Raw genomic sequence first — 24,820 nt, forward strand, 5'->3', positions numbered from 1 at the left:
AACTCACTGAGGTCCAGGGCCGAAAGCTTAAGTCCCAGCGCATGGCGCTGAAGTAAAGGGCCCTGAGCCCCACCACCCAGGGCTGAAGCCAAAGCCTAAGCAATGTATATTTGTGTGGCCCCTGTGGCACGGTACCCTGAGAGAGGAAGAAAGTGCCCGGAGGACTCAGCCAGAAAGTTGAGCCCTGACACACTACTGGCTTAGAGGGTCTCGGCCAGTCAGGAAGGGCTAGCAGTGAGGGAAGACTGGCAACTGATGGTTGGAGGGGTGAAGAGGTTCAGGATATGGTGGGAGAAGAAGCGTCTGGGACTGGATAACCTTGGGCTGGGCAGTCTCCATAGGGGACACTTCCTCCTCCTGTGCCCTTTTCACACCCTCTTGCAAGCAGAGAATGACCACCCCGTCCCCACCCCCACAGGCAGCCGTGTCTCAGGACTCTCCCAAGTTGCACCCACTAACTCTCTTCCCATTTGGGGTAGAGCTCGGGGCAACAAATTACCACCAACATGATCACAGCTGAATGGTGCCTGTTCTGGTGCCACAGGGGCCTCTAGTGGGTGAAAGGCAGAACTGCAGCACTTCTCAGGCAGAATGTATCTTCTTCAAGACAAAAAAAGAAATTCTGCACCAGACATGAATTCTGTGCATACGCAGTCGTGCAGAATTCCCACATGAGTAACTCACACCTGGCACAAACATAACCTGCTCACTCCCATCTCTTCTCCCTATGAGTCGAGTCCCAGAGCTGCTGCTGTCATGAATGCACACAGGCTTTCACTCCCATTAGTGCAGGCAAGAGCCAATCCAGTTACAGGACTGAACCCTTATTTTCCTATCACACGGGAGAGTCTCAGCTGAGGGGGAGACGAGATGGGGAGGGGGTACAAAGGGAAAAGTTGTTGTACCCATGTTGGTCCCAGGATAGCAAACAGGTATTTTTAATTAGTTCTAAAAAAATTACCTCACCCACCTTGTCTCTCCAAGAGATCTGAAAGTGGCAGAAGGAGACAAACAGGAAGACAGAGCTCAGGACTCGAAACCAAACATTTCAAACCCCTGGAAGAAACAACATTTCCCTTCTGCCCCTGGGTATGTTTGGATCCTATATGAGGGACCACCCCATTCCCCTCACAGCAGCAAAGGGAAACTGCAGCCAGCCCCAGATGGTCTTTCCCAATCCTGGCGTGTTTGTTGTGACAGTTTGTGTGTGGTGGGTGCACGGGCTGGGTACAGCTGGACCCATCTGCAGATCGGAAAGTCAGGGCAACTCTAGCACAGCTTGGAGGCTGTGGGCAGAGGGAGCAGTTCTGGAGCTGGGCCTCTGTCCCCTCTAGCTCCCATGGCAGATGGCTCTGGCAGCATCAAGTGGGTCCATCACTGCAGGGGAAGGTAGGGGTAGTGTCTGAGATCAGGGAGAGAATTGGAAGGGGGTCCATGCTCAAGAATGGGGGATGGAATTCACCTCCCCACCCCTCTGCAGAGCTCAGCAACTAGGGATTTATCCAGTGAAGTGAATTTCACTCTGGGTGACTTGGAGCCAGACACAGAAAGATCCTTGTGCCTTAGGTTCCACACTGGCCACAGGAGTTTACTAGTTCTCCCTCCCTAGACGGCCGGGGGCACCCAGAGATAATTAGTGGGTTATGAGAATTAGAAGATGAAAATTCACTAAGAACAATGATATTTCTGTTTTTATTATTAAATCCACAGACACTCACCAATCCCCGTCCTCCTTCCGATGAGCTATAAATATCTAAGGGACTCAGCTACTGATCCTACAGTCAGTTCCTGCCCTTCCCCACTTTCTAAAGCAGCACTTTTAACACCAGGGCAGGGAAACATGTAAATACTATGAACCACATTCCAGAAGCTGCTGAGCATGGAGAAGTTAAAATGAAACCAAGGTTCCATCTCTCCAAGGACCTTGCCCCTAGTGCAAAATAACAGACACTCCCCAGAAATCTGAAATGGCCACTTCATAACTGACAAAACGTTAATAATCTGTTCATTTCTGGGAATTACCAATAAGAGAAACAACCCAGTGATGGTGATATCCTGAGGAAAAGATCTCATGTGTCTTTAGATCATACCCATTTGTAACCTGGAACTTTATACACTAAAATGCCTAATTCATAGCCCTACGGTGATTACCTGGCATCACTACAGGGCAGAATTAAGGTTGGGTCCCTTAGTTGTGAATTTCCATCCCCTAACATATTGCAATTGCGGTTAAGTGGGTTTGACAAAATTCATTTTGTCTATTTCTTTCTTTTAATTTCAACAGATAGTGACATTTATTTTTAAGCCCTTTTTTCAATGTTTACAATTTCAATGTTCAGAGTTGTGGGAAGTTATGGGAGTCCTCGGACAACAATTATTTAATTATAGTAACTGCTGAGATTCCAAAAGCCAAATCATATAACTCTTCAAAGAGAAATTGTCAATGTCACATGCAAAATATACAGTGTAAATATCCTTAAATCAAACTCCACTTTTTCCAGAAGCATTTCTGTATATTACTTATACAAATATTTTTTCATGTGTGTCTGTGTACAGTGAAATCAGCATTTGCTGCAATTTATTCATAAAAATCTAATCATTTCAAACATAATTTTAAGTAATGAAGTACTTGAATTCTTTCACTTCCTAGACTGGAATGTTTCATTTCAGGATAATTACTCCCTCCCTGTGATGTATTTTTATCTCAGTACCATAACCCTCTTGTGATGTAGCTCTTGTCTGGGTGCTCTCCTGAGGCCAGTGGCATTATGATCAGGTGACACACTGACACATGAGCAGAGACATATGGAGGCGGGTGGAGGACGAGGTAACATGGAGCCTATCAGGGTTGAACATGGCCCTAAGAACAAACGCCCTCTCAGACTCTCCTCTCTCCCACCTCCCAGAGTCAGTAACTCGGATAAATCGTTCCTTGAAATCTAAATAGCCCCAGTTTGAGAGACTGTGATTAATGCAGGTACCTTAGGGGCTGCTGCATCAACCCCCTGCCTGGATGAGGAGGATGAAGAATATCAGTAAAAATGGGTTAGGCTGGGAGAGGGCACAGCTGATTTAAGATTGGGAGCCAAGTTGACCAAGAGGCCAGAACTCATGGAGGGTTTAGGAGAAGTCAACAGGACTGGGTGGAGGCATTTCAGTGTATTTTCCCCATTAACCATTCTGCCATGTATTTAATTTAGAAACTTTTCATTCCCATCTAAACACCTTTGAGCTAAGCTGGGTTGATGCATTTCCACTTACAGTGGTACAGTTTTAATTAGGTGTTTAATCAGATGCTCATGCAACCCAAAGCAGTGAATAATGAGTGTGCTTTCATTCATTAACTTGACAGTGCTGGGCATCGCTTTTAAGAAAAGATGGTGTGAGGGAGTGTCAAAATTTTAGGCATTAAGAAATGGTACGTAGGTGTTAGTTCCTTTCTCATGCGTTTCTCTCCTAATTTTAATGTCAGTTTTGAATTAGTATTAATACCATGTTCTTTTAACAGCAGTAGGATCCTTTTGTATAATTGTTTGCAAGATTTCAATGGATATTGCGAACCAACCGTCTTAACCTTTTATTTTGAGATTCCTAAATACAACCCAGCGCACCTCTCCTGAACGACTGCAAGCCCTGGCCGGTGACATGTTCCTTAGAGAGCTAACACCTGACGAGCCCTTTCACCCTAAAAGCACGCATTTGGCTCTTTGACATTGCTTTATTCGCCCCGCCAGAAAATGCTAAAGGGAACCCGGTCATTACAGCCGACCGTCACTAGGTACAGTTCTACCAGCTATGGACCAACATTCAAATGATTCTGTTTGTTTATCTTTCATTCAGCGTTGCAATTCTTAGATCCTATTTAAAAACTGATAAGTGAAATAACTGAAGCAAGTTAAGAAGAGAGCGGCATCGGGCATAGGTGGGGGTAAAACAACAAATGGAAAGAACCGACTATGCAAAAAGGAACATCGCAAACTATCAGAGCCCCAGACCCCAGTCCAACTGAACCCACCCCAGCCAGGCATATCAAGCTGGGTCCCTGAAAAATCGCCCAGCCCATCTGGCAGTGAACGCTGCGTGTTCCAGGCAGAGCTACGGTGTGTTACTAGTGGAGTTACTAGTGGAGGGAGTTACTAGTGGAGTTCCTCAGATTAGCCTTGGGACCAATCTTACTGAACACTTTTATTAGTGATCTTGGCGCAAGAAGTGGGAGTGGGACACAAAGCCGGGAGGGATTGCCAATATGGAGGAGGACAGGAAAATCATACAAGAAAATCTGCATGGCCTTGAAAGCTGGAGTAATAGAAATGGGATGAAAATGAACAGTGCACAAATTCTAGTTGTTAGTCCCCAATTGCATAATTGTGCAATAAGCTGGGGATTTATCAATTGGAAGTGAAAGAGGAGGAGAAAGACCTGGGTGTACTGGTTGATCACAGGATGATTATGAGCTGTCAATGTTATGCAGCTGTGAAATAGGTTAATGCAGTCCTAGCATACATCAGGTGAGGTATTTCCAGCAGACACATGAAAGGGTTAGTACAGTTATAAAAGGCACTGATGAGACCTCATCTGAAATACACCTCTACCTTCTGCCCTTAAAATCTGTGAGTCTATAAACTGTGCTTTGTGTTGCACAGACACTGATGGAGATCAGGGCCCCATCGTGCAGCACATGGCAGAGAACCTGACTGAGATCAGCACCCCCATTCTGCTGGGCACTGCACAGACAGAAAGGAACAGTCCTTGCCCCAAAGACGTCACAATCCAAGGAGACAATGGGTAGGAGGAAAACAGAGAGGGGCTGTGACTTCCCCAAGGTCACCAAGCAGGTCAGGGACAGACCAGGAACATACCCCGTTAATGCCAGAGCCACATCACCTGCAGCTTGGAAAGGTCCCCACACCCCATTGTATTAGGCTGGAGGAAGAGGTGGTTTGTCCATGGATGCACAGGCTGTCTTGGCAGGGCAGTTCAGCTGCGGTCCCTGCACACAGCTGGGTGTGTGTGTCACGGGTCAGTGTCCAGTCCTGTGTGGCTGTGCTCCTGGCTCATACCTCCAGCATTCACTGCTGCCCCTCCCTTACCAGCTACACTGGTCAGCCAGCCCCAGGCCTCTGTGAGGTCACTGCCCCTCATAGACTCATAGGTCAGAAGGGACCAATATGATCATCTAGTCACCTCCTGCACAAGGCAGGCCACAGAACCCTACCCATCCACTTTTATACAACCCCTAACCCAGGACTGAGTTATTGAAATCCTCAAAACTGAATTGAAAAAAATTGAAATCCCTCCCACTCTACCACTTCAAACCTTCAAACAGGGACATGGTGCACCAGTGCCAGAGTGCAATAGTGTAAAGTGTGTCCGTACTAAGGGTTTGCACCAGTGCCTAAAACACCAGTGGGGCAGAGACCTTCAGTGCCCAAAACAGCAGTACGGTGCCACTAGAACTGGAATCTATTTCTAGCTCTGTCACAGAGCTTGCACACATCAATGTTTCTCCTCCCAACTTTAATCTCTTTACCCAGCTGTCCACTCACTGGGGTCTCCTCTCTCTCCACAGCTGCTCACCACTAAAATCTGTGTGCGTGCCACTAGAGATGAGGTAGTTCAGCTCTGGAATAGTCTTACAAGGGGGGCTGTGGAGTCTCTTTCCCGGGAAGTTTTTAAGAACTGGTTGGACAAACCTCTGTCAGAGATAATCAACATATATTTGGTCCTGCCTCGGCAGAGAGAGCTGGACTTGATGACATCTTGAGGTCCTATCTAGCCCTACATTTCAAGGATGCTATGCGATAAATACGTATAAAACAACATACAGAAAAAAAACCACACAACATGTCAGGCCATTAAAAAAAACAACAAAACAAAACAAAACACTACACTGCACAGCATTAAATGACACAATACTAAGGAGAAGAAAGCAACACAATGCAAACTAACACACCTTAGGACAAAAGTACAGAATGCAAAATAACAACTCAAACCAACATAACAGACACCAAACAAGCTAAGGCAAAACAACGCATCATAAAACTATGCAACACAACGTGGTGTATCATAGTTCCAAAAGGCACCATGCAAAAGAGTTCAGCATAGAACAGGACACAGCACAAGAGAGAATTATTTCAATGTAGACGTGGAAGGGATCTTGAGAGGTTGTCTACTCCAGCCTCCTGTGATGAGGCAGAACCAAGTATCCCTAGACATTCCCAGACTGGTGGATCTCTAACTTGGTCTTAAAAATCTCCAGTGAAGAAACTTCCACAGTCTCCCTTGGAAGTCAATGCAAGGCAAACACAGGCCAAAACAATACTGTACACACACATGCTGGGCTTGTGGATAAGGGGAGAGGCAAGAACTGAAATAATCTGGGTTCAGTTCCCAGTTTTGCCCCAGATTGTCCATGCAAACTTAAGCAAAATACTTCAGCTCTCTGATCTTCAGTTTTCCCACCTGTAAAATTGGGAGTCACGTCCCACAATTGGCCGACTTAGCCATTGAGCCTTTTGTTGCAAGGCCTGTCTCTGTGGGCATGTCTACACTGGAGTCAGACACCGGCGGCTGGCCTGTGCCCACTGACTTGGGCTCACACGACTCAGGCTGTGGGGCTGTTTAATTGTGGTGTCCATGTTCCGGCTGGGGCTGCAGCCCAAGGTCTGGCACCCTCCCACCTCGCAGGGTCCTACAGCCTGGCTCCATCCTGAGCCCAGACATCTACACTGCAATTAAACAGCCCCTTTGCCTGAGCCCTGTGATGCTGAGTCAGCTGGCATGGGCCAGCTGGGGGGGTTTTAACAGCAGGGTAGAGATACCGTTGGTGTCTTTTCTGCACCTGTCACAACGGGGACCCTGATCTTGGTCAGTGTCTGTGCAGAGCCCTGCACAACAGGAAGCCTGATCTCAGTTGGGGACTCTGCAGCTCCCAGCATTACAGGATCCCTGATTTTGTTTAGGGCCCCTGCAGCAACTGGCAAAATGTAGGGGCAGGATCTCTGTCAGGGTCTGTGCAGTGCACAGTACAGTGGTGGGGTGTGATCTTCGTTAGGGTCAGTGCAATGCCAGACCCAGTGGGGACACAGATCTCAGTCGAGGTCTCCGAAGTGCCCAGAACAATGGAGGCAGCAGTTTGGGTCACAGTCGTGCGCTGCCTGGCACAAGGGTGCCGTGATCTCGGTGCAGGTCTCAGTTTTACCTGGCACAACAGTGCAGTCTGATCTCACCTTGGGTCTCTTCAGTGCCTGGCAGAACAAGGCCCAGATCTCAGTTGGGATCTCTTCAACACCTGGCAGAACAGGGCCATGCTCAGTACGATAAGAGCCCTGATCTCAGTCACACCCTGGAGAGAAAAATGGGAAGATTTTCGAGAATTTGATATCAGTATTTCAGAACTGAGGACAAAATGGGGCACAAACTAAACATTTGCCAATAGAAGGGACAAGCATCAACAGGTGGGGAGATTTTATGTCACCATTCAACAATTTAAGAGAAAAGAGTGGAAATTGGAGGGGATTATACAGGCATATCGAATCAACAAGAAGATGGGATGGATTCTTCTTGCCTCACACTCACAGGGCCAGGAGGGAGCCCTGGGTGATATCTTTTCACAGGGGAAAGAAGCGGGGCTGGAGTCAGAAGGTCACTAGCTGTAGGGAGGGGCTGGCAATGGGGTCTGGGAATGTGACTAGCAGGGGCTGGTGGGGGGGAGTAGCTGGACTAGGAAACCTGGGGCTGGGCCGTCTCTATGGGGGACACTTGCTCCTCCCTCCCCTTCCCACGCCCTGTTGCCAGCCGAGTGGCCCCCCCAGCCCAGAGGTGTCCCTGTCTCAGGGCCCCCCCAGGCTCTGCCCATTAACCCTCTGCCCAGTTCAGAAATCACTCGGGGGAACCATTTCCCACCCACACAAGAACAAATCCCTGCGGGTGAAAATGGGGGAAACACCCCAAACCTGAGATCTGAACTGGCCATTGGCGAAGGGCAGAGAAAATGGGGCACAATGGGGGGAGGGGAACAGGGAACTTCTCAGGGGGTTGGGGGAAGGGGGGTCACCCTGGGTGCTGCTCGTTGCTCTCTAGGGAGAAAGGGGGCAGGACGGGAGAGGAGGGGGGTCCCCACGGGGGGGAAGCGGTAAATCCGAGGGGATCTCACCCCCCCCTTTCTCTCCCCGCTCCTCGGGGGTCACCTGCTCTCCCCCCCCTCCTCCCCGGCCATGTCCGGGCTCCACAGACATTACTCACCCGCCCCTTTCCCAGCCCCCCAGCCCCGTCTCACCCCGCAGCCTCCCCGATCTGCGCATGCCCAGAGCCCCCACGGCACAATCCCTTCTCCGGCCCCGGGAAAGGCTCCAACGGCCCCGCGCGATCGAGGCAGAACCGCATCGGCCCGCTCGCGTTTGCAATTCGGCTTCTGCTCTCCCACCCTACGTCACTTCCGGTCCAGGGAGAGTCAGGAACTACTTCTCCCAGCCTGCCCCAGGGGCGCTTCCGCTTTTTCTAGCCTAGGTAAGGGACATCCCTGGACCCTGACCCCTTCCCTCTCCCTCTGCTAGTGCCTCTTAGAACCCACCCACCCCCACCTTTCCCGGGGAGCGGCAGAGCTGGGGGGACTTGTGACCCCCGCGCAATAACCACCCCGACCCCCAGTCCTGACCCCCCCGGCTGGAGCGTGTCCGCCCCCCGCACTGCCCGGGTCCCACCGCGCTGCCCCGCGGGCTGCAGGGCTGGAGCAGGCCCCGCGCTGCGCTCCCGGCCCGGCCATGGCCCCGCTGCCGGTGCAAAGGAAGAGGGGCTGCGGCTCCCCAGCGGAACAGCAGGGGCAGGGGCTGGTGTAGCAGCTCGCCCGCTCCCAGCCTCTGCAGAGGGTGTCAGCTGGATCCCAGCCACTGCAGCCAGCCCCGGCGAGCGCTACAGCCCGGGGGAGCGGGGAGGTGCGGGGCACAGGAAGGGGCTGGAGCAGCTGCGAGCGGGCGGGGTTGCGGGGCACAGGAAGGCATTAACTCCTCCGTGCCCTGCCGGGGGGGTGCTCTCTGGCTGCAGTGGCGCCAGCTCAGGTACGGATTATTGGGGGGTTGCTGGTGGGTTCCAGCTGGAGGGGGAGGGGCAGTAAATACTGAAGAGGTGGCAACTTGTGGGGAGTTAGGGCTGGAGGGGGCAGGGAATACACTGGGTGAGGAAAGGGAGGGGGACAGAGTGTGACAAACCTGCTGGGACTTGTTTAACATGGGCCTAGATTCTAGGAACAAACACTTGGGTGTTGGGGGAGAAAATTCCCTAATTTGTGAAACAGGAAATAGAGAAACCAACCCACTGGGCAGGGCTGGGAAAACTGACCAGACTTCCAGTGCTGAACCCTCAGCCTCCTAGCCAGGGGTTGGTGTGACATGAAAAGGGGGCACCCACCAGGGAGGTGCAGGGAAGATGTCCTGGCCCCTCACATCCAGCTGCTGGCAGTGGGGAGGGTGTTGGGTTCCTACCATGGGGTTGTATCAGCCCCTGGCTAGTAGTTGTGTGATGGATCTGCAGGCAGAGACAAGGGGTCTCTATTTGTTCTCTCACCGTGGTGCCCCTGGCTGCTCTCAGCAGTGTGGGGATAGGACTCTGCCGACTGTTTGTCTCTCAGAGCTTCCATTTGATTGGCTGCTTTCCCCCATGAATAGTGGGGCTGTGAGTGGGGAGCAGGTATTGAGTGTTGGACTCTTGCTCTTTCAGGGGACGGTGATCTTCGAGGAGGTGGCTGTGTATTTCACCAGGGAAGAGGGGGCTCTGCTGGACCCCACTCACAGAGCCCTTTACAGAGACATCATGCAGGAGAACTATGAGAAGGTGACCTTGCCGGGTAAGGATTCCCGTCCCCTCGGTTCTTAGAAGGGGAAATGAAAAGTTTAGGTTCACACCACTCCACAATGCCACCTCTGCTCTGCCGATTTCAGCAGCACCCCGACATGCCAGTGACACACACACACTAGTCCTCTGCCCTCCCCTGTTACGGAGCGCTCTGGGAACAGAGCAGTCCAGCAGAAAGTCTCACAGCTTCTCTTTGCTAAGATAATTGGGTTCATCTCCATCATAGCAAACAGAAGCTTCCTCCCCCTGGGCTGCTCTCCAGTACTGAACCTCCTGCACACAGACCATTTCAGACTTGCAAAGTGTTACCACCCCTTTGCCCTCAACCTGAGTTTTCCTTGTGAGTCACTGCCTTCACTTACCCCTCACTAAGCCCCACAGATCACTCGAACATACGCCACCAGGGTGCTGACAATCCCCATGGCAAGAACACACCCTTGGGCACCTTTGCTGACAAAGCCTGCAACACTCAGCACAGAAATGAGGCAGAATTGCCCCCCCAAGTTTCACATGCACCTCTCTGCGTAGCACAGGCACAGCTCTGCCCAGCTGCTCCAACCCATCCCTCCATCAGCAAGTCACAGCTACAGCTGGCCCAGTGCACACAGCTGGAGGCATGTGGATAGATGCTGGGATTCCCATCTGTGAACACAGCACAGACGACGGCACGTTCTCTTAGTCTTTCCTCAGATCGATTATAGGTTCGCAGCTTTGAAGGCCAGATGTGACTATTAGGTCATCTGCTCTGACATCCTTTATAACACAGACCATAGAATTCATCCTGTTACTGCTGCATTGAGCTGAATATCTGAATCCCTGTGGCAGTTTGTTAACCTTTGCACGGCCCACACAGAACCATCCTCAGTGGTTCTTGCCAGCTGCAGGGTTAAGGGTTGGGGGCAAAGTTAAGGTTGCATTGAAGGTTGCATTTCCTGATTTGCAGAGGTTTGTTTAGTTACCATCTATACCAGAGGTGGGCCAAGGACCCTCCTGCCTCCCTTGTTTTCTTTCCCTTGAGCAGGGTTTCCAGTTTCCAAACCCTCTGTGATCTCCCAGCTGGAAGGAGGGGAAGAGCCGTGGGTCCTGGATCTCCAGGATTCAGAGGAAAGCGAGATCCTGAGAAGTCCCTGGACAGGTGAGGAAACATTAAACCAACCCAGAAACAGTAAGTGCCTGAGAGAACCAGCTGGGATTCCCCACACAGACTCTGTGAGCTCAGGACAGTCCCCAGCAGATCTCACTCCTGGCTTCCTACAGATGGTGATTGACACTTTGGCTGGAGCTGCCTCCCTTCCGACTGAGTGTTCGGATGGGGTGTGGGCAGGGCCGGCCTTGGGGAAATGGCACCCGGAGCAAACTTGCATTTTGGTGCTCCTGGCTCCCATAGGCATGGCACCCCCCCATTCCCTCTGTCCCCCATGGGCTCGCCAAACTCCCCACCCTCCCTTCCCTCCAGCCCCTGCACTGTGCCCCCTTTGCTCCAAATACCTGCTCCCCCTTCACTCCTAACTTCTGCCCCCTCCAGCCCCTCCCAACACCTGCCCCCTCCTGTGCCCCCTTCACCCCAACCCCTTCCCCTCCCTCATGTGCCCCTAATCCCAGGACTGTGCCCCCTTCTCTCATACCCCCTGCACCTCCCTCCTGCACCCTAAATCCCTGCGTGGTGCATACCCCCTTCACCCCAAACCCTGCCCTCTGCACCTTAACACCTTCCCCTCCCTGAGCCCCCAACCCCTGCACTGTGCCCCCTTTGCCCCTAACGCTTGCATCCTCCTGCACCCAAGTGGGGAACCTGACCTAGATGCACAAAGCAGCTGGCATTGCTGCTCGCTCCCCCACTGGACTGCTGCTCCCTTGCCCCACGCAGCCCTGCGGGGCTGGGAGAGGGGAGCAAGGAGCGACGTCAGGGCTTCCTGCACCCAGGTCACTTTTCCTGCAGGCTGTGTAGGCGGAGGGCAGGAGAGCAGCTACTCATGATGTCTCAGCATAGCCCAGGTGGGGAAGTGACCTGCATGTAGGGACCCATGTTGTGTGTGTTTGGGGGACTCTGTGTGTGCGTGTGTGTTTGTGTAGGAGAGGATATGAGGAGTGTGTGTGTGTGTGTTGATGGGAGTGTGTGAAGGACTGTGTGTGTGGAGAGGCCCCTCTGCTCTGGAGCAGTCACCTGGCTCTGACGGCTGGTTGTCCAACTGCCCCCTGCAGCTCAGGTCTCTCCCACTCCCCCACGCAGCTGCTTATCTGCCTCCCTGTGCCATTTTCATCAGCCCAGCAAGCCTCTAGGCAGCAGGTCAGATGGGAATCCAAACCCTGCGCCCGGCACCCCTTTGGGTGAGGCACCCATACGGCCCACCCTAAAGGCCGGTCCTGGGTGTGGAGCAGAATTGATCCCCTCCACTCTCCCCTATGGGGATGAGTTTGGGGGAATTCAGTCGCTGATTTTTATTTTCTGTCTCTCCGGCACTTACTTGGGTTTGCTCTCTGCCTTTCCATCCCGAATTCTGAGATTTCTCCTCTCTTCTAGCAGGTGATGGGGTGGTGAGGGAGAGCGAGGAGCAGAATTCTCACCAGGAAGATGCTGAGCTTGCCGAAGTGCATGGGGAATTACTGCGAAGATCCAAAGGAAGCGTGACCAGCCCCCGTGATCAGGGAAAAGCTGATGAAAGTTACCAGAGACAAGAGAGAGAGCAGGGAAACCACTCAGAGGAGAGAGTGGATGAACCCATTAATTGTCAGGGAACTCACAGAGACCTCAAGGAAACTACGTCCCAGGAGAAAATCCTCACGGAGAAGCGAGAGAATACGTGTAGTGAGTGTGGAAAAAACTTCAATTACCATTCAGGCCTTATTCGACATGAGATAATCCACACAAAAGAGAGACCCTACGAATGCTGTGAGTGTGGGAAAAGCTTCAATCGTACCTCTGCCCTTAGTAGGCATCAGCAAATACACAGAGGAGAGAGACCCTATGAATGCTGTGAGTGTGGGAAAAGTTTCACTCAGAGATATACCCTTATCTCTCATCAGAGAATCCACACGGGAGAGCGACCCTACAAATGCTACAAGTGCGGGCTAAGCTTCACTCAGAGATCAGCCTTTATCTCTCATCAGACAATGCACACGGGAGAGCGACCCTACGAATGCTGCGAGTGTGGGAAAAGCTTCTCTCGGAGCTCAAACCTTACTATACATCAGCGGATCCACACAGGAGAGAGACCCTATGAATGCCGTGAGTGCGGGAAACGTTTCACTCACTCCTCCTCCCTTACCTCTCATCAGACAACGCATGCAGGAGAGCGACCCTATGAATGTTGTGAGTGTGGGAAAAGCTTCTCTCGGAGCTCAAACCTTACTATGCATCAGAGGATCCACACAGGAGAGACACCTTATGAATGCAGTGACTGTGGGAAATGTTTCACTCACCTCTCCTCCCTTATCTCTCACCAGAGAGTCCACACGGGAGAGAGACCCTATGAATGCAGTGAGTGCGGGAAAAGCTTCTCTCGGAGCTCAACCCTTATTACACATTACAGAATCCACACCGGGCAGAGACCCTATGAATGCTGCGAGTGTGGGAAAAGCTTCGCTCATAGTTCAGGCCTTTCTAAACATCAGAGAATCCGTAAAGGAGATAAACATCATAAAAACCTTCTCTAGAGCTGTCAGAAGACTTTTTCTTTAATTCTTTTGACAGTTCCCAGATAGTGAGTGTTAGGGCTGTTTGCATCTTTTGCCCACTGTAGTCCCTCAGCTCCCACATGAGTTGCACACTTTTGAAGCTCGCCCGTCTTTGGGGTGGATCCTGTGGTCCTTTCTATCAACTCCATTGTCCTGTGAGTCATGGGAGTGAGTGTCCTTTCTATCAGGAATGTCATCACCCCAGGTGGGGGAGATGGGGACTGTCTTCAACCAGCTATGTTGAGATAAAATCTACCTGGGTCTCATCACTGTGGTTGCCATGGAGTTAGCTAGCTTGAGTTCACTTTCCTGATGTAAAAAGACAGCTATTCTTGCAGTAAAGACATGGGCCATGGATAGTGGGTGGGGTTATCTAGCACATTTCCTCCTGATCTGACCTAACCACCATCACATTTCCTTGTCTAAACAAACCTGGATATTCACATTTATACTCCTCCTCTCAGTACAAAGTTATTGTTAGAGACGTCAAGTTCCTCTTTGAGGACAGATCGTCTCCTTCCCAGTTGTTCTCACATTACCCTGGATTGTGCAGAACAGCACTTATTTTGTTGACTTTTTTTCTCATTTAAAATATATTTAAATATGGTGAAGAGCTGGAGCAGTGTCAGGGAAATAAGGGTCATTTCAGGCTCTGTGACACTGGAAGGAGATGGGGCGACTCAGAGATTCCGTTCTTCCCCATCACCCCAGAACTGTTACCTTGTGTCTGAGTCATGCAGAGTTCACCCCTTTATATTCCTTCACTTCCCAATGTGTCCGGTGAGGTCATATTCTTGGCTGTCCATGCTTGGGAATGGTGCTTGAACGTCTTTGATCCTTAATCAGAGTCACTCTGGCAGGCAATGAAAGTGTCACAGACCTGGAAGGGGATTTCAAATGGAACCCAAGCACTGTTCAAATCCCCTTTTCCCTCTATTGGCAAAGCCACTTCTGGGAAGGTTGGCTCTTTTTTCCACCCGTTATGAAGGTGCTAAAACTTCTGTGAATAACACTAATGAGACAGTACTGGGTGAAGCAGGTTTCAGTGGATCAGGGGAGAATTTCTCTTCCTAATTCTGAGACATCAGATGTAACCTAGTCTGGAATTTCACTTTAAATTAAAATGAAAGTGTCTTCTACCTGTCTGTGATATGGGTTTTCTATCTTTCATGAAGGCTCCTTGGTCATTTAACTGCATGTTAGTGTTGTTTGACAGATTGTAGCTCAGATTTATTGGGAAATGTCAGATAAATGACCATCATTTTTTACTTTAGGTTTGTTTTTTCCCCTATCCCTGCATGATGACATGGAGAAAATTCAAATGCAGTTCAGTCAACAGGAGAGAATACTCATAGCTGGTGGACATATTATCAGAGAAACAGTCTGTTTTTAAATCTCCACTCTGAAAAGGTGAACAGCAGCAGACCCCAAATGATGCAACTGACAGAAGTAAGTGCACATGGTCACAGGGTAGTTCAATTGTTTAAAACAATATTGTCTCAGAAGATCCAGGGATAGAATTCCACAGCAAGTGACTTGGAACTAGGCAAAATGCCCAGGTTTTTGTTTCCCAAGGTATTTGTGACCCAGTCCCTACAGGAGGTTACTCCTGAAGAGATCTCCTGGCTAATCCCATAATTTGGGAAATTCTGTCTGTGATGAGGTGTATCAACACTGCACTGGCACTGCTAGGGTTAACTGTACCATGTGGGCTGAAGAGACCACACCCCCTCACCCTCTCTGGGCATGCTCCGACTGGAGACGGAGTATAAAAGGGCGCAGCTTAGCCTGGGTGGACTGAGGAGAAGAACAAACCTATGTTGTTGGCTTCTGCCAGGAAGCTGCTGGACCGCCACGCTGCAGCGTCCAGCCACCCTGAGGCCCCTGAACACACTCAGTTGACTGCCAAGGATGCGACACTGGCTGCCAGGACATTACCAACGCTGGAAGTAAGGGTGGGAAGTGACTCAGGGAATGGGACTGTTGCAATGAGAGATCAACCCTGGACATGGGTGTATTGGTTGCTCAAGGCCCTGCGTCATGGCATGTCCCCCCTCCAGCTCCTACACATAGGGGCAGCCAGGGGGCTCCACACACTGCCCCCATCCCAATAACCGCCTCCACAGTTCCCATTGTCCAGGTACTGCATCCAATGGGAGCTGCCTGGCCGTGCTTCCGTGTAGGAGCCAGAGCGGGGACATGCTGCTGCTTCCAGGAGCTGTTTGAGGTAAGTGACAACTGGAGACTGACCCCCTCTCTTGCCCCAACACCCTGCCCCAGCCCTACCACTCTCCTAATCCCTCAGTCCTAGCCTGGAGCACCCTCTTGCACCCCCAACCCCTCATCCCTAGCCCCACCTCAATCCCCTGTCCAAGCCTGGAGCCCTCTCCCACACCCTGAACTCATTTCTGGCTCCACCCCAGAGCCCACTACCCCAGCCAGAGCCAGAGCCCCCTCCCACATCCCAACCCCCAATTTTGTGAGCATTCATGGCCCCATACAATTTCCATACCCGGATGTGGCCCTCGGGCCAAAACATTTGCCCACCCCTGATCTAATCCCTAACCACAACTGTACTCAAGGGTTCACTAGTAGAAAGAGGGATTAAAGGAAAACTATCATTTATGAGAAAAGTCTTTAATTGTTGAGGATTTATTATTACCAATGAAAATAAAGTTGAACACGAAGTTACTCTGTAATGAAGAAGAGACTTAATTATGTGATCAACTGAATTATACTGGAGAAATAAAACTTGTCTTGTTTTTCTTTTTGTTAGTAATATAGGAAATTGGGGGCTAATCCTGAAAAGCTTCTTTGATGTAACTTACCCCCCTTGGCCTAAAACGTCCAGCTGTAAAGCCTCACTCCAAAGGGCGGAGTAGGGGAATGTGTGTGAGAAAAAGAGTAGAGGAGAAAACTGACCCAGTATTGATTGGAATGATTTGTATTTCAAAAGTGTAACTTATTTTGATTAGCTTTAAAATCAATTTCAACACAGGTGTGTTAGGAGAAAGAAGGAGGTCAGAGAAAGTGTGGGCCCCTTATTGAATGCGGCAGGCAACCTAGTGACAGATGGTGTGGAAAAAGCTGAAGTACTCAATGCTTTTTGCCCCTCGGTCTTCACAGACACTGGCAGCACAGTATGGGGAGGAGGTGAGCAGCCCTCAGTGGTGAAAGAACAGATTAAGGACTATTTAGAAGAGCTGGACATGACCAAGTCCTTGGTTCCAGATCTGAGGGTCTGGAGGGAGTTGGCAAATGTGACTTTGGAGCCATTGATCATTATCATTGAAAACTCGTGGTGATTGAGGGAGGTCTTAGATAATTGGAAAAAGGCAAATCTAGTGCCTATATCTCTGCACTGCAATTTTAGTCTTGCAGCCCAAGCCCTATAAGCCTGAGTCAGCTGACCTGGGCTTTGAGACAGGTGCCCTGGGTGTGTGAATCACAGTATAGACATAACGTTAGGCTACATCTACAGTGCAATGAAGCACCCCTGGCTGGACCCTGTCACATTAATCAGGGACATGTGGCTTGGGCTCTAAAGTTGCAGTGTTCGTCTCTCAGTACCCTGCTGTAGGAGCCCAGAAGGTTGGGAGGGAGTTTAGTGAGTGGAAATGGTAAAATCACAGTGAAGTATTACCCTGGACTTAGGGCATTTCTCCATTGGTCTGTCTGCTTTGGGGCAGGGACAATAACACGTTCTGCTGCTTTTGTTATTTCAAACGGCAGTTTAGGATTTTCATTCTCACACATGGTGCACAAAGCAGAACTCAACCCTCAGTCTAAACTAAATGAGCTGCCCACAGATTCTGGCAGCCACAATGAGCCTTTTGGTGTGAGAGCTCAGACCTGCCCCTGTCCCAGAGGGAGGGAGTCATCTGGGATGGGCTGGAACACTGACCTATCAGCTCCTAACTCCCAAACTTTCAGTAACTCTATTATCAGTGCCTGTGAGGGTAATTTAAACCATAAGAACAGTCACACTGGACTAAAGGTCCATCTAGTTCTGTCCTCTGGCTGTAGCCAATACCAGGTGCCCTAAGAGCTACTCAACAAGGCACCACTGGGAGTTGAACCCAGGATCTCCTGTTTACAAGGTAGGTGCTTTAGCCATCTAAGCCATGGTGCCGGCCTGTGGCTAAGGGACACTGTCTGCTCACACCTGACTCCCTGCCATCCCCACCAGGGCCTGACAAGCTTTGCATGTGTTTGGATTCTCCAGGTGACATTTTTCTTGCAAGCTGTGTGTGTGTGAATCTTTGGCCAGGTCTGCACTACAAAGTTATTTTAGCATCATTATATTGCTCAGGTGTGTGAAAAACACACAACGCTCCCTCGGTCACCAGCTTTTGGCTGGGGCACACACTGCAATGCCACGTCTGGCCACAAAACTGCCCTGTTTTGGTGACAAAATAAAACCACCTCGACAAGAGGCCTAGAGCTTTTTGCAGCAAACTTAAAGCAACAAATTGTCAGTGTAAATGCTGTTCATTATATCACCATAACTGGCCTCCTGCAGTATCCCACAATGCCCGCTGTGAACTCGCTGGCCCTGCATTCCTGCTAGAGCCTGGGCCCCTCCCCTTTCATAGCTCCAGAAAGTTCTGGCAGCTGAGCTGCTAGCTACACCGGCATTAGTTTGCTATAACTGTATTGCTTGGGGGAGTGTAAATTTTTTATACATCTAAGTAATGTAGTTACACCGACCTACTTTTGTAGTGTAGACCTGTCCAAATAATCAATGACACACCTTGGGAGTAAACCTTCCCCTGCTCCTCTGCTTTACAGAATCCAAACATGAGCAAAGCTTGTCAGGGCTCAGTGGGGATTGGCAGAGTCAGGTGTGGGCAGACACGATGCTTTAAATAACAGCAGGCACCATGGCTTAGCTGATTACAGCACCTGTTTTGTAAACAGGAGATCCTGGGTTCAACTCCTAGTGGTGCTTGTTTGAGTGGTTTTTGGGGCACCTGGTGTTGGCGACTGTCAGGAAACAAGGTTCAGAGCTAGACGGACCTTTGGTCTAGCCCAGTGTGGTTTTTCTTATGGTTTAAATTACGCTCACAGGCACTGCTAACAGAGTTACTGAAAGTTTGGGTGTTAAGAGCTGGTAGGTCAGTGGTCCAGTCCCCTCAATGCAGTTTTACCATTTCCACTCGCTAAACTCCCTCCCGACCTTCTGGGCTCCTAGAGCAGGGGACTGAGCCTGAGGCGGGACATGGACACTGCAACTTTACTGTAGACCAAGCCACATGACCCTGATTAATGTGACCTGGGCCAGCCGTGGGTGTTTCATTGCACTGGAGACGAAGCCTAATGTAATATCTACGCTGCGATTAACACACCCAGGGTACCTGTCTCAAAGCCTGGCCAGCTGACTCAGAGTTATGGGGCTTGGGCTGCAAGACTATAAAATTACAGTGCAGACATAGGGACTGGAGCCCAACCTCAAAGACCCCAGGAGGGGTGAGGGTTTCAGAACCCTGGCTTCAGTGTGAACACAAATATCTGCACCACAGTTTTTAGCCCCTCAGCTTTAGCTCCATGGGCCCAAGTCAGATGACCCAGGCCAGCCATGCTGCAATCTTTATCCCAGGACAGATGGACTCTACGGGTACGTCTCCATTGCAGTGTCAGCCCGGGTGCGGCACGCTGTGCTCAAAGCAGCACCTGGAAGCCCCATATCCATTCAGGGGCTGATCGTGTTCCACATTCGTCCAGGCTGTAGGGGTCCCTGGGGGGCTTAGGGGGTTCGTGGGGGGCACAGATATTTAGGTCCAGTCTGTAGGGGTCACTGGGGTGCTCAGGGGTTTGGTGAGGGGCACAGATACCTACGTCCAGGCTTCAGGGGTCCCGGGGGGGGCTTATGGGGTGTCACAGAGTGTGGTGGAATCCGGCCCTGCACCCCTCTTCCTGGGACACACAGTGAGTCAGCCAGCCAGTAAAACAGAAGGTTTTTTTGGCCAACAGGAGTGAAGGATACAGCAGAGCTTTTGGGCACAACCAGGACCCATCAATCAAGTCCTTCTGGGGGTTCAGGAAGCTTAGTTCCCAGTTTGGGATTCCCTGAATTCCAACAACCCAGCTCCAAACCAAAACTGAACTAACTCCCTCCAACCGGCCCCTTCCTGTGTCCAGCTTCCTGGGCAAAGGTGCTGACCCCCTCCCCGCTGCCTAGCTCGAGTTACAGGCTTAGGTCCTGTCCCTCACCTAAAGTCACCACCTGCTCTCCCATCCCCCACACAGACAGTCCCCACTCCATCACAGTATTGCCCAGAGCATTTACTGCATGGAGCAACAGTGTCACCGTGTGGCCACGCAGGGTAATGCACAGAGCACTTCCCGCATGGAGCAACAGTGACACCGTGTGGCCACGCAGGGTAATGCACAGAGCATCACACCTGCGTAGAGGCTGTAGAGATCCCTGGGGGCTTAGGGGTCATGGGAGGTACAGATAGCTACGTCCAGGCTGGAGGCATTCCGGTGAGGTCTTAAGGGGGTTCGTAGAGTCACAGATACCTACGTCCAGGATGGTCGGGACTTGGGGGAGTTAGGGGGGTTGTGGGAGGCATAGGTACTTGCGTCCAGGCTGTAGAGGTCCTGGTGGGGATTAGGAGCTTCGTGGAGGACACCAATACCTACGTCAGGGATGGAGGGGTCCCTGGACGGCTTAGGGAGTTGTGGTGAGCACAGTGGTCCCTGGGGGTTTAGGGACTTTGTGAGGGTCACAGATACCTATGTATGTCCTGGAGGGGTTCCTGTGGGGGTTTAGTAGTATTGTAGGGGACACAGATACCTACGTCCAGGCTATAGGGATTCTGGGGGGGATTAGCATGTCATGGGGGCACAGATACCTACATCCAGGCTGGAGGGATCCCGGGGGGTTTGTGGGGGCACAGATATGTACGTCCAGGCTGGAGAGGTTCCGGGGAGGATTAGGGGCTTTTGCGGAAGGCATAGATACCTATCTCCAGGCTTTAGGGGTCCCTGGGGGGCTTAGGGTATTTTTGGGAGGCACAGATATCTATGTCCAGGTTGGAGTGGTTCCTGTGGGGTTTAGGGGGGTCCTGGAGGGCACATATACCTAGGTCCATGCTGTGGAGATCCCTGCTGGATGAGGGGTATTCTGGGGGGCACAGATACATATGTCTAGGCTGTAGGGGCCCCTGGGCTTAGGGGGTTTGTGGGGGGGCAGAGATACCTACTTGCAGGCAATAGGGCTTCCAGGGGGAATTAGTGTGTTGAGGGGGCACAGATATCTAGGTCCTGGCTGGAGGGTTCCCGGGGGGGGGCTTAGGCAGTTTATGAAGGGCACAGATACCTGCATCCAGGCTGGAGGGGTCCTTGGGGGGCTAAGGGGGTTTCTGGTGGCCATTACTGTGATGGAAAAGGGACTGTCTGTGTTGGGGATGGGAGAGCAGGGCGTGACTTTAGGTGAGGGACAGGACCTAAGCCTGTAACTCGAGCTAGGCAGCGGGGAGGGGGTCAGCACCTTCTGTTTTACTGGCAGACTGAGTCACTGTGTGTCCCAAGAAGAGGGGTGCAGGGCCAGATTCCCCCACACTCCGTGACCTAAATATCTGTGCCCCCCATGAACCTCCTAAGCCCCTCTGGGACCCCTGCAGCCTGGACGTAGGTATCTGTCCCCCCAGGAACTCCCTATGCCTCCCAGGGACCCCTTCAGCCTGCATGTAGGAGGAACCCTTCTGCCAGGCTGAACTGAGAGCAGCAAGGACTAGGTTAAATGCATAGGGGTCCCTTCCCTACAACGTAATGCAAACCAGCTCGAGCCCCCACCCAGTGACCTTGGAAAATTTTACATACGCACCCCTAGGTGCCTCAAAGAGGCAATACTTTCCCTCTCACAAGCACAGAGTCTAGGTGTAGCAGAAAATGTTTAAGAACGTGAGATAAACAACATAGGATTAAATTGGGAAAACACCTCAACTAGGCCGTGTCCTTTTCCCTGGGCTCTTGAGTCCAGCAATCCCCAAATCACCCCAAGACTCCAAAGTCCAATACCTCAAATGTTTCAAGAGTTGAGCAACCCCAAAATCACCCACAGTCCCGCAACCCCAGAGTTCAATAGTCTATCTGCAGGGTTTTCCCCCGCCAGCCTGGGTAGAAAGGGGCACCTCACGTGGTCCACTGCTGACTACCCTGCCTCACTGTGGGATTCTGCTTCTGCCTTCCCCACGAACTGCTCAGCTCGGTCCACCAGCTGCTCTGCTCCACCACCCGACCTGTGATCTGCTCCAGATGTCCCAAAAAACTGCTCAGCTCACCTCACTCCGTGGGCCACTCCTACCATCCCACTCAGCTCACCTCACTCCGTGGGCCACTCCTACCATCCCACAAACTGCTTCTCTCCATCAGCTGCTCTGCTCCACAATATAGCTTCAGACTCCCCCACTGGCTAGCACAAATCTTTAGTGATTTCAGCTCAAAAGCCTAGAACTTCAATTGCTAAAAGAATCAAAAATCAGCTCTATTACTCAACTGCTAAAAAAAAAAAAAAAAAAAAAAGTGCAATTCACATTTCTGGCTTATCCAAGGAGCCCACTCCCTTGTCTAGCGAGTGCCACTCAATTGATGGTGAGAATCCCTGTCTCAAAGCAGTTTCACAGATCCTCATCCACACAATCAGGGTGACAACACTCCACATCTCATGCCCCAACAACAAATAAACTGGGGATACCACAGCTGCCAAAGCGGCCACCCCAGGTTGCCGTTGCCATGTCAGGCAGGGTGGGCGTGCCTATGCAAACATGATCAACCCCTGAAATTCTTTTCCACACTCGCTATAATTCACCACCAGATGTCAGGATAGAGCTCATCCTGCTTCTGCTTACATAGGTATCTGTGCCCCCCACAACCCCCTAATCCCACCGGGACCCATCTAGCCTGGATAAAGGTATCTGTGCTCCCCATGAACCTCTAAGCCTCCCAGGGAACACACAAGCCCAGATGCATCTGAGGAAGTGGGTATTCACCCACAAAAGCTCATGCTCCAAAACATCTGTTAGTCTATAAAGTGCCACAGGATTATTTCCTGCTTTTACAGATCCAGACTAACACGGCTACCCCTCTGATACTTAAGCCCAGATGTAGGCATCTGTATGCCTCAGAAACCCCCTAGGACCCATAGGACCCCTCCAGCCTGTAGGTAGGTTTCTGTGACCACCAGTGCCACACAAAGACCCTCAGGACCCCTACAGTATGGATGTTTGTATCTGTCACCCCCACAAAGCGCCTAAGCTACCCAGGACCCCCTACAATCGGGACGTAGGTATCTGTTCCCCCCAACACACCTAATCCCCCCCGAGACCCCTCCAGCCTAGATGTAGGTATCTCTGACCCCACAACCCTGCTAAGACCCCCGAAATCCCTCCAGCCTAGACGCAGGTATCTGTGCCCCCCACAAAACCCCTAGGCCACAATGGGACCCCTCCAGCCTCGACATAGTTATCTGAGTTCCCCCACCCCCCCTAAGCCACCTGGAACCCCTCCAGCCCAGACGCAGGTATCTGTGCCCAACACGAACCCCCTAAGGCCCCCAGGACCCCTCTTGCCTGGATGAAGGTATCTGTGCACCCCACAAACCCTAAGCCCCACCAGAATCCCTATAGCCTGGACGTAGTTATCTGTGCACCCTCACGAACCCACTGATCCTCCCAGCGACCCCTACAGCATAGACGTAGGTAGCTGTACCCCAAAATGCCCCAAAGCAACCCCGTGACCCCTACAGCCTCGAAATAGGTATCTGTGCCCCCCCACAACTCCCTAATACCCCCAGAACCCCTCCAGCCTGGACGTAGATATTTGTGACCTCCAGGAACCCCCTAAGCCCTCACCACGGCTTCTCCAGCCTGGACATACTCTGCCTCCCACAAGCCCCCTAAGACCCATAGGGCCCCCACCAGCCTGGTTGTAGCTATGTGTACAACACACAAACCCCCTAAACTCCCCAGGGCCCCTCCAACCGGGATGCAGGTATCTGCGCAACCACAACCCTTTAAGTCCCCCAGGGACCCCTCCAGACCATACATAGGTTTCTGTGCCCCTCACCAGCTCCCTAAACCCCCAGGGAGCACTACAGCTTGGACATATTTGTCTGTGCTCACCACAACCCCCTAAGCCGTCCAGGGACCTCTCCAGCCCAGATGTAGATATTTGTGTCCCTCATGAAGCCCCTAATCCCCACCGGAACACCTCCGGCCTGGACGTAGCTATCTGTGCCCCCCATGACCCCTATGCCCCCTAGGGATAGCTACAGCCTCTACATAGGTGTGATGTTCTGTGCATTACCCTGCGTGGCCAAACAGTGTCACTGTTCCTCTATGAGAGAAATGCTCTGTGCATTAGCCTGCGTGGCCACATGGTATCACTGTTGCTCCATGCGGGAAATGCTCTGTGCATTACCCTGCGTGGCCACACGGTGACACTGTTGCTCCATGCAGGAAATGCTCTGTGCATTACTGTGATGGAGTAGGGACTGTCTGTGTGCGGGATGGGAGAGCCAGTGGTGACTTTAGGACCGGACACGTGGCTCATCCTGTAACCTGAGCTAGGCAGGGGGCAGGGAGTCAGCACCTTTGTCCGGGAAGCTGGACACAGGAAGGGGCCGGCTGGAGGAAGTTAGTTCAGTTTCGGTTTTGGTCTGGGTGGTTGGAATTCAGGGAATCCCAAACTGGGAGCTAAGTTTCCTGAACCCCCAGAAGAACTCGATTGAGGGGTCCTGCTTGTGCCTCCAAGCTCTGCTGTAACCTGCATTCCTGTTGTCCAATAAACCTTCTGTTTTACTGGCTGGCTGAGAGTCACTGTGTGTCCCAGGAAGAGAGGTGCAGGACCGGACTCCCCCACACTCCGTGACAGACTCTAAGCCCCAACGGGACCCCTGTAGCCTGGACGTAGGTATCTGTGCCCCCCACCAAACACCTAAGCCCTCTGTATACCCCTCCATCTTCAGCTTAGGTATCTGTGCCTCTCACAAGCCCCCTGATCCCCCCAGGGACCTATACAGCCAGGACATTGGGATCTGTGCCCCATAGAGACTCCATAAGCCCCCCGGGACACTCCAGTGTGCACGTAGGTATATGTGTCCCTCAGAAACCCCCTAACCCCCCAGGAACCCCTACAGCCTGGATGTAGCTATTTGTATCCCCACAACCCCCCTAATCCCCCGCCGATACATCTACAATCTGGATGTAGATATCTGTGCCCCTCATGAAACCTCTAATTGCCCCTCTGACTGATGCAGCATGGACATACGTATCTGTGCCCACTCGAACCC

The 24,820-nt window shown here is 51.5% G+C and overlaps 1 protein-coding gene, 1 non-coding gene and 1 pseudogene across 15 annotated transcripts in view; 2 read left to right on the plus strand and 1 right to left on the minus strand.

Annotated features, from left to right (window-relative positions):
* The window catches only part of LOC127039383 (zinc finger protein 3-like), a 553,990-nt gene extending 539,327 nt beyond the window's left edge, over positions 1-14,663 (plus strand). For 8 of the 14 annotated variants that reach the window (XM_050933031.1, XM_050933043.1, XM_050933033.1 and 5 more), the window contains exons 3-4: positions 10,871-10,984; positions 12,371-14,663. In XM_050933031.1, coding sequence (XP_050788988.1) covers positions 10,871-10,984; positions 12,371-13,503 — 1,247 coding nt within the window. In that variant the 3' untranslated portion in view covers positions 13,504-14,663. The other 6 variants (XM_050933035.1, XM_050933041.1, XM_050933029.1 and 3 more) reach the window with 5 other exon arrangements.
* The window catches only part of LOC127039443 (zinc finger protein 154-like), a 447,910-nt pseudogene extending 433,247 nt beyond the window's left edge, over positions 1-14,663 (plus strand).
* A 2,919-nt stretch (positions 14,664-17,582) lies between these two features.
* On the minus strand, positions 17,583-17,656 carry TRNAT-UGU (transfer RNA threonine (anticodon UGU)). Its single transcript has one exon. It is a non-coding gene; the product is annotated as a tRNA-Thr (tRNA).
* Between the last annotated feature and the right edge of the window lie 7,164 nt (positions 17,657-24,820).

This window comes from Gopherus flavomarginatus, chromosome 23 (genome assembly GCF_025201925.1).
Source record: "Gopherus flavomarginatus isolate rGopFla2 chromosome 23, rGopFla2.mat.asm, whole genome shotgun sequence".
In the NCBI taxonomy this organism is placed as follows: Eukaryota; Metazoa; Chordata; order Testudines; family Testudinidae; genus Gopherus; species Gopherus flavomarginatus.